The 12,379-nt window shown below is 40.3% G+C and overlaps 1 protein-coding gene across 7 annotated transcripts in view; it reads left to right on the top strand.

Annotated features, from left to right (window-relative positions):
- Positions 1–12,379, top strand: part of LOC103882891 (T cell receptor gamma constant 1) — a 126,456-nt gene that overhangs the window by 93,864 nt on the left and 20,213 nt on the right. For 5 of the 7 annotated variants that reach the window (XR_004183257.1, XR_004183259.1, XR_004183258.1 and 2 more), the window contains exons 7-8: positions 665–712; positions 3,407–3,454. Coding sequence is in view for 3 of the 7 variants with exons in the window: in XM_031665374.1 (XP_031521234.1) it covers positions 665–712; positions 3,407–3,454 (96 nt within the window). In the remaining 4 variants the exon portion in view is untranslated. Of the gene's footprint in view, positions 1–664; positions 713–3,406; positions 3,455–4,355; positions 4,874–12,379 lie in introns of those variants that run through there. The other 2 variants (XM_031665369.1, XM_031665370.1) reach the window with 1 other exon arrangement.

Here is a 12,379-nt window from a genome sequence, read left to right as displayed (position 1 = left end):
GGCTGAGATGGGAAGATCACCTGACCCTGGGCAGTTTGAGGCTTCAGTGAGCCATGATGACACCACACTATACTCCACTCCAGCCAGGGCGACAGTGAGATGCTGCCACAAAAAAAAAAAAAAAAAAAAAAAAAAAAAAAAATCACAAAATTATTTTGTGTTTTTTTGTTTTGTTTTGTTTGTTTTTTGGTTTTTGGTTTTTGGTTTTTTTTTGCTGATTTCAGGTAAGCAGTGTGTGCTGAAGACTGTAAAGGAGCCACTTGTTCTGTTTATTTTTCCACTGAACAAGTATTGATGAAAAACATACTTTGTGGCAGGCACTGTGCTAGGAGCTATGCATACAGAAGGAAAACCAAATGTTCTTGGATACTACACTCCAGTTGGAATAAAAAACGAAAAAAGTATTCTTCACGAACTTCAGCATCTTGATGTGCAAAACATAATATATGAATTAGATCTACCTAATTACATAGAATCAGACCAATTATTTCTGGGATTGTGGGCTCATATTTTTAATAACTGGCCTCTTGCCTCTTGCCTATAAAAACTTGACAGGTTTTATAAATATTCATTTAATTACACACAGACACAGACACACACACACACACCCCTTGACAAATAATGGGCATGAACAATTGACTAGTACTTGCTCTAATTCTTCTAGATGTCACCACAGTGGATCCCAAAGGCAATTATTCAGAAGATGCAAATGGTAAGTTTTTGTGTTTTTTATTTCCTCCTGATCTGAACTTCTCTGGCTTGAAAAATCAGGGAAAGGATTTTGCTAGGTTGCATGCTGCGGAATGAACCTCGTGATATTTTAAATTAGTCCCTCCTTTTCTAGGAGTTGTATTAAGAAACCTAACTACTGCTTTGGGTATGAGATGACTGTGAATCGAAGGGTACAGTGATATGCTTTTAGTTATTTCAAAAAACAGACTTTATTCATCCATTCATCCATGTGTCTTTTTTCTTTCTTTCTTTTTTTTCGAGACGGAGTCTCACTCTCTTGAACAGGTTGTAATGTAGTGACGCAATCTCGCCTCACTACAACTTCTGCCTCTGGAGTTCAAACGATTCTCCTGCCTCAGTTTCTCAAGTACCTGGGACTAAAGGCGCATGCTACCCTGTCTGGGTAACCTTTGTAGTTTTAGCAGAGACTGGGTTTCACCACGTTGGCCAGGCTGGTCTAGAATTCCTGACCTCGTGATCTTCCCCCTCAGCCTCCTAAAGTGCTGGGATTACAGACGTGAGTCACTGCGCCCAGTCTAAAAGTAAACTGTCTTTCATGCACTTCTTGAGGCAACTACATTAAGGAGGTACTTGTCTTAATGAAATTCTACAGTAGATTTCTAATGCTCTTTCTTGGAAGTTTGTTTTTCTGAGAAAAGCTAAAAATATATCATGGAAGTGATCATATTGTATAATCAATGAACTGCTTTTGAAGGAGATCAAACTAATCTGGTCCACATTTGCAACCAATCTTGACTGAGAGAGAGAGAACTCAGGATACACTTAGAGATTTTATTACCGGGAATAGTTGCTTTATTCTTTTTACCTCAATCAATGCATGGAAATAAGTGATAGTCATTTTTATTTATCTTTTAATAAATAAAGTCATCCTAAGGAAAATAAAAAGACCTTGAAAACCCATTAAAATCAGCTCTTAAAGATATTTGGGCATGCAGACATGATAACTAACATTTGCCTTTGTGAGACTTACCCAAAACCCATACCTCAAGTCCATTTTTTTAGAATACATGAAATAAAGATCTCAGTGAGTACATAAAATTGCACACCAGTCATATCCATATAGACAAGAACACATCTACTAGAAAAATAATAAACCCAAACACCAATGTGACTCTGTTTTCCTCTGTTTTAAAATATGTTATCTTTGTATGCATGTTTGCGTCTTCCTTTTTTTTAAAAAAAATCACAGATAAATTCAAGTCTCACCTCAGATTTTATTCAGAGAACTATCAGTGTGGCTTGTCCTGTCTCTTTCTAGTCCCAGAAAGAATTGCACTGAAATGCTGAGCTCCTATAATAAAAAAGACCTTTTACTGAGAGTAATTAACATACTCAAAGAGATTTTCTTAGAGTACACAATGGTGACATTATATTGTCTCTTTATAAATTACTTTCTATCTATTTCTGTGGATTATTTCTACTAAGTACTTTTGAAATGTCCAATTTCTTTTCTTCCCCTACGACTACTGTCTGAATACTGGCTCTGCTGTTCACTGATACTACTCTTGGCAAGTTGCCTGCACTTTTTAAAATTGTTGTATTTCATTCAGAACATGAAGTTATACATAATAAAACTCACTTCAGTGTTACTGGGAAATTAAACAAACAAAAAAATGCATGGGAAGCATTTAACATAGTGCTTGAGACAATAACGAGCACTCAGTAGATATTTTTTGTTAACATTGTTGTTGTTATGTCTAGAAACACTATACCTCCAGAAAATCGTGGGTACTTGCTCGAGACTCTCTGGGGACACATGGCTCTGGAAAGGAAATGACTGCCTTCCCGCTTAGATGAGAGAAATTCCTTCTAAGCCAGACCTTCAACATTAAGCAAGATTCCTGTCAGGATTCTAGGACTGAGCACCTTCACAGCAAATTGGGGAAAGTGGTGTCTTATCCCTGTAATCTCAGCATTTTGGGAGGACAAGGCAGGAAGATTGCCGAGCCCAGGGAGTTCGAAAAGCCTGGGCAACAATGGCAAAACCCGCTTCTGTACAAAAAGCATAAATTAGGGGCTGGGTGTAAGCAGGTGTGTGCCTGACCTCAGGATACCTGAGGCTAGGATGCAGTGATCTCCCATGGAGCTCGGAGGCTTCAGTGAGCCATGATGACACCACACTATACTCCACTCCAGCCTGGGCAACAGTGACACCCTGCCTCAAAACAAACAAACAAACAAAAAACCCAAAACTATTTTTTTTTGCTGATTTCAGGTCAGCAGTGTGTGCTGAAGGCTGTAAAGTAGCCACTTGTTCTGTTTATTTTTCCATTGAACAAGTATTTATCAAAAACCTTTTTTGATAAATAAAAAGGCACTGTGCTAGGAGCTATGAATACAGAAGGAAGACCAAATGTTCTTGGAAACTACACTCCAGTTGTGATAAAAAAGGAAAAAAAAACTATTCTTCATGAACTTCAACATCTTGATGTGCAAAAACGTAATATTTGAATTAGCTCTACCTAATTACATAGAATCAGACCAATTATTTCTGGGATTGTGGGCTCATATTTTTAATAACTGTCTTCCTGCCTCTCTGTTGAAAGATTTTATGAATATTCATTTAATTACACATGGACACAGACATATACACACACCCTTTGACAAATAATGGGCATGAACAATTGACTAGTACTTGCTCTAATTCTTCTAGATGACACCACAGTGGATCCCAAAGACAATTATTCAGAAGATGCAAATGGTAAGTTTTTGTGTTTTTTATTTCCTCCTGATCATTTTAACCTTTGAACTTCTCTTGTTTCAAAAATCAGAGAATAGATTTTGCTAGGTTGGATGCTGCAGAATGGACCTAGTGATATTTTAAATTAGTCCCTCCTTTTCTAGGAGTTGTATTAACAAACCTAACTACTACTTCAGGTATGAGATGACTATAAATTAGAGTGATACGCTTTCAGTTATTTCAAAAGTTATTTCAAAAAAACAGACTTTATTCATCCATGTGTCTTTTTGTTTGTTTGTTTGTATTGAGATGGGGTCTTGCTCTGTTGCCCAGGCTGGAGTGCAGTGGCACGATCTCGGCTCACCATAACCTCTGTCTTCTGGGTTCAAGCAATTCTCCAGCCATGCTTCTCGAGTAGATGGGACTACAGGTGCACACCACCATGCCTGGCTAATTTTTTATTTTTAATGGAGACGGGGTTTCACCATGTTGGCCAGGATGGTCTCGAATTCCTGACCTCGTGATATGCCCCCTCGACCCTCCCAAGGTGCTGGGATTACAGGTGTGAGCCACTGTGCCCGGCTTCGTGTCTTTTGTTTTAATGACTGGGGGAAACATGATACCATGTTGCTTCTCCAGTAGTTTTGTTTTAGTCTTTTGTCTTTGCTAGTAGCTAATAACACAAACTAGTGTTTATCAAGTGCTTTTTACACAGAAGGGCTTGTTCTGCATTTTCTAGTTTAATCCTCTTAATACTCCTATAAAGTGGTACAATATTTTTTTCTCCCATTTTATAGTCCCTTTAAAGTAAATAATTATAAAAATCCCTTATACATGTCACACAGCTAGGCCTGGGATTTCAAATCAGGACATCAAACGAAGAGTTCATGCAGTTACTAAGTTTTCTATTCTTTTTCTACAGTAGAGTCAGATAGCAAGAAATTACAAAGCCAGGGACCTGAAACAAAAAGGATATGGGCTTTGCAGAGTGAAATTTCACTCCAGCTCTTTTAATGATTAGATGTAAGTGACCTACATTTTGTGAGCAACATTTTTCTCATCACCTAACTATGAATAATTACACCTGATATACAGTTATTGAAGAGATAAGGGCATGAATGTGAGATGTCTGGCATAGGGTATCTCATTTAGCAGACACAGAATGAGTACTTGTTTCTGGCCTTTTCTCTCTACATATACACAAAGAATGTGACCAGAAGCATTGGCGCTAGCCCTGCTCAACTTTCCTTTATTTCCAATACCAAGGGGCTCTGACTTAAGCTGCCACACCAGGCAAGGAGGGGCAGTAACATCTCACTTGACCAAGGGCAGGGAGTTACGAACACATCACTTCTTGAGATCCTTTTCCACACCAAGGACTGATGTTTCTGGAGTTCTCACTTGATGAAGACAAAACATGTAAATGGAAATTTCCGCAGGAAGAGAATTTAAAGCCCTGTAGTCAGCTTATAGCCACCACCACCATCACTGTCTTTACTTATTCCTTGACAGCACATATCTCTTGAAAAGCTTCAAATGATATGAAATGCAATCACCCAATAATAGCATAGCCATAATCAGAGAGTATCTTTAGGGAAAGACAGGTGGTGTGCTACAAATCACCTAACACATCAGCTTAACTCTGATTAACTACTCTTTGCTTTCCTACAAAGCAACCTTACTTTTATTATTTAGAATGTTCTCTACGGAATCTTAGCAGAGGGTTGGCTGTTAATCAAAATGGAGTTTTCGAATTCCTGACTCAGAGTCTGACTCTGGTGGTGGTGGTAGCAGTAGATGTTTACTTTTAGGTTTTGGTGGTGGTAGAATATCACTTCAACGTAAATCGTCAGAAATAAGTATTTGTGAACCCCTCTCCCATTAGTATGTCTTATTCTGTAAAGAATATGAAGTCTTCTTTAGATGCAATCTTACTGCTGCAGCTCACAAACACTCCTGCATATTGAAGGTAATTCTCCGCCCGCCAAGATGAGTCTGCTCTTATTTACTTCACGCTTGGCCTATTCTTGCTTAGGAAGAACGGCTGTCTGGGTTGCAATGGAGAGATCGTAATAGATGGTGGCACAAGAACGCCTATATCTTCCTCATCGGCTGTCCCCTAAGTGGCCTTCTGAGGATCCAGTTGGGCTTTCTTCTGGGTTTGTAAATATTTCTCTAGTTCATATGTGTACTATTCTATCATTGTTGTAAAATGGTTTCAAACCAGGCACACTTGAAACCTCACTGTGATGATGCAATGAGGAATAGCCATGAGCGTCTCCAGTGGCACCACTCCTCCATATATTCTCCCACAGCCCTCCTGCTTTCAACCAAATAGCAAATGCCATGGTGTAGGAGCAGTCCATGCCCAGCCTTTGTCCTCCCCTTAGTGTTCTTGAATCAGAACCTGCCTGAGTTTCCTCTTAATTTTACAATTCCTGAAGCAGCCTTTTGCTAGTTAACGATGGGTGTATTTTTCCTAATAGGCAAAAAGAATTTTAAAAACAATGAAAAGTTGACTTTGGTCTCATGCATTTTAACTGATGATATCGAATTGAAAATCAGCGTAAGTGAAACCCTATGGCACGTGGGCTTAAGTGGAATTCTGCGTTGGTTGTAAGAATGTATCCAACATCCTGCATCGTCGTATTTTCTTTCCCTGAGCTAGTGTCTATGACACCTTCTAAGAGGAATCATAACCGAATGAAGGAGCCCATGCGGCTTCTGTTTTAAATGTCACCGGAGTCACCAGATTAAGTTGGTTTAGGACATTCCAGTGGTACAGGGACACCATCTCCTGGACGCTGCACTGTGAGTTTCGTACCTGGAGGAGTGTTTTGGTAGACACCGCGGTTTCCTGATCCTCAATGACCCCAGGAGAGCTGCCCCACTGACCAAAGAGGCAGCGTGATGGAGAGGCTCAGCACATGCTCTCTGGTCCCAGGAATCCTGCGTATGGTGTTTAGTATCTGTGTGGCCTCTGATGAGTTCCAGGAACTCTATGTGCCATAATCTCCTTATGTAAAATGAAGTTATAATGCCCCGTTTCCTGAAGTTATATGGATTAGATGAGTTAATAGCACCTGGCACACGCAAGCCCTCCACAGTATCGGCGTGCACTGTTGGTAACTCTACTCTAGAGACAGTAATAAACCAAAAAGTATCTGCCACAGGCCTCAATCAACTCAGAAGTTTATTTTGCCTAGATGAAGGGCACGCCCAGAAGAAAATAACACGGAATCACTGAAACAGTCTATGGTCTGTGCCTTTCTCCAAAGATGAATTTGAGGGCGTCAATATTTAAAAATGAAAAGTGGGCTGGAGGGAAAAGAGGGAGGGTATAACAATCCACATGTTGCAAGAGCAAGGGAGCAGGCAGGGGAACTGCCAATGATGTGTTCATGCTGTGCTCAGTAAATCAGCACTTTACATAAGATATGGTGAACATAGAGTAGCTACCTCTGGAGCTATTTGACCTTTCATCTGTAGCTCTCTGTTTAGGCACAAAAGGAAAGGCAGCTTCTCGCATGACCCGGCTTTTGGCTTATTTTTTTCTAAAACATAGCATGATGAACTGGGGTCCCGAGTATTTATTTTCCTTTCACACAGTAGATTCCATACATATGCAAAAGCACTAACAGTTATCTCTAGTCTTACCTCTCCGCAGAGAGGTTAGGTGGTGGGAATAGGGACTCAGTGAGTGCCTACTATGCACTAGGCATCCAGAAATCCTTGATAAGCCTGTTGAGGTCAGTACAATTAAGGCTCACAGTTTATAGATTAGAAAGATTAAATTACCTACTCAAGGTCACTATTTTTAAAGTAATAGTCATAATTTAAAGCTAGGTCTCTGTGAACCCAGAGCCCATATACTTAGAGACACACACACACATATTTATCCAACATCATGTCTTTCCTTTCACCGACTTTCAACTGGGGAAAACAAAAACAAAACATGCATTGTTTCTTTACTAAAGTTATCCTCCCCGGAGTCAATGAGAATTTTCTTAAGGAAATAATGGCACACCTGTGTTTTCTCCTTATCTATACTCCAGGCCACTGGTTTGTCACTAATTTCCCATTTGATTTTTCTCTTTGGGTAAAATTGACCTACTCTGGAATTACCATACTTGCTTCTCTGGCTGTAAAGATTATGGAAATTCTACCTCTGCAAGTGTGTGTCCTAGATCTGCAGCTGCTCATTTTGGGGGTGCTAATGGACTGTAAGTTTCAGGCACAGCAGGACGGTTCATGGTGCTCTCTGGGTATGTATAGCATTTTGACACCCCAGCTCCTTCCAGAGACTAAAGAGGCCCAGAGCTCTGCAGAATCACCTTGGAGGAGATTCTGGAACACCCAGGTGTGTTTCTGAGATAGGAGGTAGAAGAAGGTTATGCATTGTTGTTGGTCCAGTACGTTTCCACCACGGTGCAGCTACCACATATAGGGAGGCCATGTGGTGTGGGAGGAATACTAGTCACACTTCACAGCTAGTTAGAGCCCTGGCCACTTGGTCTGGCTCTAAACAGCTGTACCATTTGTTCTTTTCTTTTCCTTTTTTTGAGATGGAGTCTCATTCAGTTGCCTAGGCTGGAGTGCAGTGACGCGATCTTGGCTCACTGCAATCTCCTCCTCCAGGTTCAAGCAATTCTCCTGCCTCAGCTTCCCAAGTAGTTGGGATTACAAGTGCCTGCCACCACACTCAGCTAACCTTAGTCCTGACCTCAGGTGATCTGCCCAACTCAGCCTCCCAAAGTGCTAGGATTACAGGTTTGAGCCACCACGCCCAGCCACCATTTGTTCTTAATCATTCCACATTGCCTTAGTTCATCTGTCTTTAGAAGAATGTGTTTAGAGTAAATAATTTCAGATTTCTACCTAAAGGTGCAAATTCAGTGATTAACACCTTGAAGAAGTAATGACAGCAATCACTCATATAGTGCTCACCATGTACCCGGTACTGGCTTAAGGACATGTTCACTCATTTAATTCCCACAAAAATTCTATATGTACAATTATCTCTGTTCTATGGATGGGGAAACTGAGGCGGGGGAGCTAAAGAACTTTCCCATAGCCAAACAGCTATTAAGAAACAGGGCTGGAATTTGAACTCAAGCAGCCTGGCTCCAGGAGCTCTGCTCTTACCTTCTATGTTATTTCCTCTTACATGAAAACAGGTTACTTGTAGTTTCAATTAAAACAGGAAAATGTCCTTCCTTATTAGGCTACGAACTAGGAAGGAATCTGCCTCTTTGGCTGTTCACATTTCCTCTCCTTGCTCCAATGCTGTTCAGATCATTAGAGGGTTATAAGCCAACCTGTCCATTTGTCAAAGCTGGGAAGACTTTTATATGCTGAGCTCCCATCCATCAAATAGACTTCTGTGATTAAAGACCGAAGCACATGGTTGGACAAAATAAGTACCAGAACAGGCAGCACCCACAGGTGTGTAATGGAAAAATTAGGCAAAGTTTTATACAGTTCTACATAAAAATACATATCTCAATAATCACTGCAGAGCTAGCATACTCCATATGCTTGTCAAATAAAAAAAGAAAAAAAACTCCAATATGGTGACACCTTGTCTTTACTAAAAATACAAAAATTAGCCACTTGTAGTGGCTTGTGCCTCTAATCTCAGCTACTCGGGAGGCTGAGGCAAGAAAATCACGTGAACCCAGGAGGCAGAGGTTGCAGCGAGCCGAGATCGTGCCACTGCATTCCAGCCTAGGCAACAGAGCGAGGCTCTGTCTCAAAAAATGAAAAAAAAAAATATATATATATATATATACACTCCATATATTTCTCAACTATAAAGAAAGAAAACTTCAGTTCAACAGTTCTCAAGATATTTCTAATTATGCATTCTTTCTAATGTTTTGGAATTCCTTTCCTCATAGATTTCATTTTTGAAGGTTTTTGGTCTTTCAAGAAGGTCACAATTAATGTTTTCCCCATTATACTCATCAAAGTCCTATATAACTGCCAGTGAGGAATTCTGAGTAATAAGAGATAAGCAGAGATATTACACCAATATAATTCAGTCCAATAGCTAGAAACTCAAGATTTTCATTAGCCATGAAAAGTTATTTGAGTAGATGCATAGCTTGCACCATGATTTGTTAGGTTCTTTTTCATTTGTTGGCTTTTTCTGTTGTATTTGAGGAATAGTGAGTACCAACCACTTACTGAGCACCAGAAATTTGGCTCGGCAGCTTGCGTCCTCTCTCTCTAATGCTCTCAACTGCATCACCTTACAGCCATTATGCTCCTTTCACTGATAAGAAAACCAGGTCTCGAGGTTAAAAAATACGCCCAGTTACCCATTGAGTGAGTCCCAGAGTTCACATGATTCCAGGACTGTCTGACTTAAGACCTGCTGCCTTATCCATCCTACCAGGGGCTCTCCTTCTGGAAGCCTTTATCCAGACCAGCCATCAGGCCTTTGAAAATCCTCTTTTCGTAATTCGAATGCGCAGCCAGGGTGGAGGTCAACAAGTGACTGAAATAGCACCCGAACTCCAGCTCTGCTCCACGCAAGCCGTGAGGAAACATCGCAGAGCCCGCTACACACGGGTGGAACACACGCCACCTGGAAGGTGTTCTTATCATGAGACCCATCTGTTTCCCAAGGAAACGAAAGGTGTGTACCAAGATTTATGTGCAAGGATGTTCATTCACGATAGTGCTATTTCAAACAGCCCCAAATTAACTCAGATGAACAATCAGAAATTCATAAATAGACCAATATGCATCTTCCAAAAAGTATAGATTCTTTAACCCATTTCTCATTTAGAAAAAAGTGCAACTTGCTGTCTTTACATAAACATGCGTTTGAGGCTGCAGCAAATCTGATTTTCCATGTGAAAAATAAAATATAAAAACTGTTCCTGGGCTGGGTGCAGTGGCTCATGCCTGTAATACTAGCATTTTGGGAGGCTGAGGTGGGTGGATTGCCTGAGCTTAGGAGTTTGAGACCAGCCCGGGCAACACAGTGAAACCCCATCTTTATTAAAATACAAAAAATTAGCCGGGCTTGGTGGTGTGCGCCTGTAATCCCAGCTACTTGGGAGGCTGAGGCAGGAGAATCACTTGAACCTGGGAGATGCAGGTTGCAGTGAGCCGAGACAGCACCTCTGCACTCCAGCCTGGGCGATCCAGCGAGACTCTCTTAAAATCAAAACAAAACAAAAACTGTTCTTGGAGTTATTTCTATACAGAACTTATCTCTAATCCTAATGTAACATCATATACATTTCTTTTGCATTAGGATTAGAGATGAGTATTCTTGGGGCAAATAGGAAATGGGTTAAAAACTGGAAAATAAATAGACGTGGTGTTGAAAAATAATATTCATAGCATAATCCTATTAATCCTATTGTGAGATAAATACATTTGAACACTTACATGGTTCAAAAACACTTGAATTTTTATTTAGATAAATATGGATGTACATATATAAGTATCCATGTACATGTATATATATTCTCATTTCCCCTTCTTACACAGGGAGTATACAACATATATTATTCTGTACATCTCTTTTCATTTATAAATCCTAAAGCTCTTTTTACATCTATATACAGGGGCACTTCACTACAGGTATTTTTCTTTTTTGTTTTTGAGACAGTCTTGCTCTGTCGCCCAGGCTGGAGTGCAGTGGCCGATCTCGGCTCACTGCAACCTCCGCCTCCTGGGTTTAAGTGATTCTCCTGCCTCAGCCTCCGGAGTAGCTGGGATTATAGGCTCCCACCACCACGCCCAACTAATTTTTGTGTTTTTAGTAGAGATAGGGTTTCACCAGTTTGGTCAGGCTGGTCCCAAACTTTTGACCTCAAGTGATTCACCCACCTCAGCCTTCCAAAGTGCTGGAATTACAAGCGTGAGCCACTGTGTCTGGCTAAATACTGGTATTTTTCACTGGTGAACATACTTTTAATCAGTGCCTTGGTTTAGTTCCAATCTTTTGCTATTATAAAAAATGCTGAAATGAATAATAGTGTTTTATGTCATTTGGACATGTGCACTGGTAATTCTGATAGATACCACCAACCTGCCCTCCATAGAAATAGCCCTAAACCCTTCTCCCACAATGTGTGTGAGAGCTGAGAGCGTACTGCTAAATGTTGGGGTTTTGCTAATTTGACAGGTGAAAATAGTACCACATTGTGGTTTTGGTTTTTTTCTTACTGTGAGTGAAGATAAACATCTTTTTATGTTTAAGGTCTATTTTATATTATTCTGTACCGTAGTTGTTCATGTCCTTTGACCATGTTTTCTACTGAGTAGTAATACAAATAGGCATGACACTCATTTATATGTGTGACTGTGTATTTCTGCAGACAAAGATAAAACAAAATGTTCCATGTATAGTAGGTGGGTGAAAAAATGATAAGTGATTGTGTGTTTTCTGTTTTCTCCAGTGAATCCTTTTAAAGTAAACATTTTTATACATTAGAATTAAAACAATGTGTTACCGAACATTGGGAAGGTTTTCTGGTTTGCCTACAATCAGCTTCAGTTTCTGTGAAACATGTTCTTTTGGAAACCAAGTAGAGAATCCTATTTGTAAACAAAGTAAGAACAACCAGACTTAAGAAAGATCAAATTTAATTTAGATCTACTCCTTGATTCTCATGAATTGATTGAATCTCTTTAGGGCAAATACCTGGCCTCTATAGAGAAATCTGGAATGATTTCTGCACTGGGAGAGGAAACTTTCAGATCACTAAGGGCTCTGTGGGGCTGATATCACTGGCCGGGGTACTGGGCAATGTGGCAACGTCTCCTGTGGTTTCACACTTCTTAGCGATTTCCTTCCCTAGTGCAAGCTGGGCTGCCCTGAACTTCAGCAGTGTAGAGACAGAACGCAGTGGTGGTGGAGGAGGCAGAGTGGGTGGTGGGAGGGTGCTGATGTGGCTGATGGTGTTTTATTTTCTCAGGCTT

Source organism: Papio anubis, chromosome 4, assembly GCF_008728515.1.
Source record: "Papio anubis isolate 15944 chromosome 4, Panubis1.0, whole genome shotgun sequence".
NCBI lineage: Eukaryota > Metazoa > Chordata > Mammalia > Primates > Cercopithecidae > Papio > Papio anubis.
This window is presented reverse-complemented; position numbering and strand designations above follow the sequence as displayed.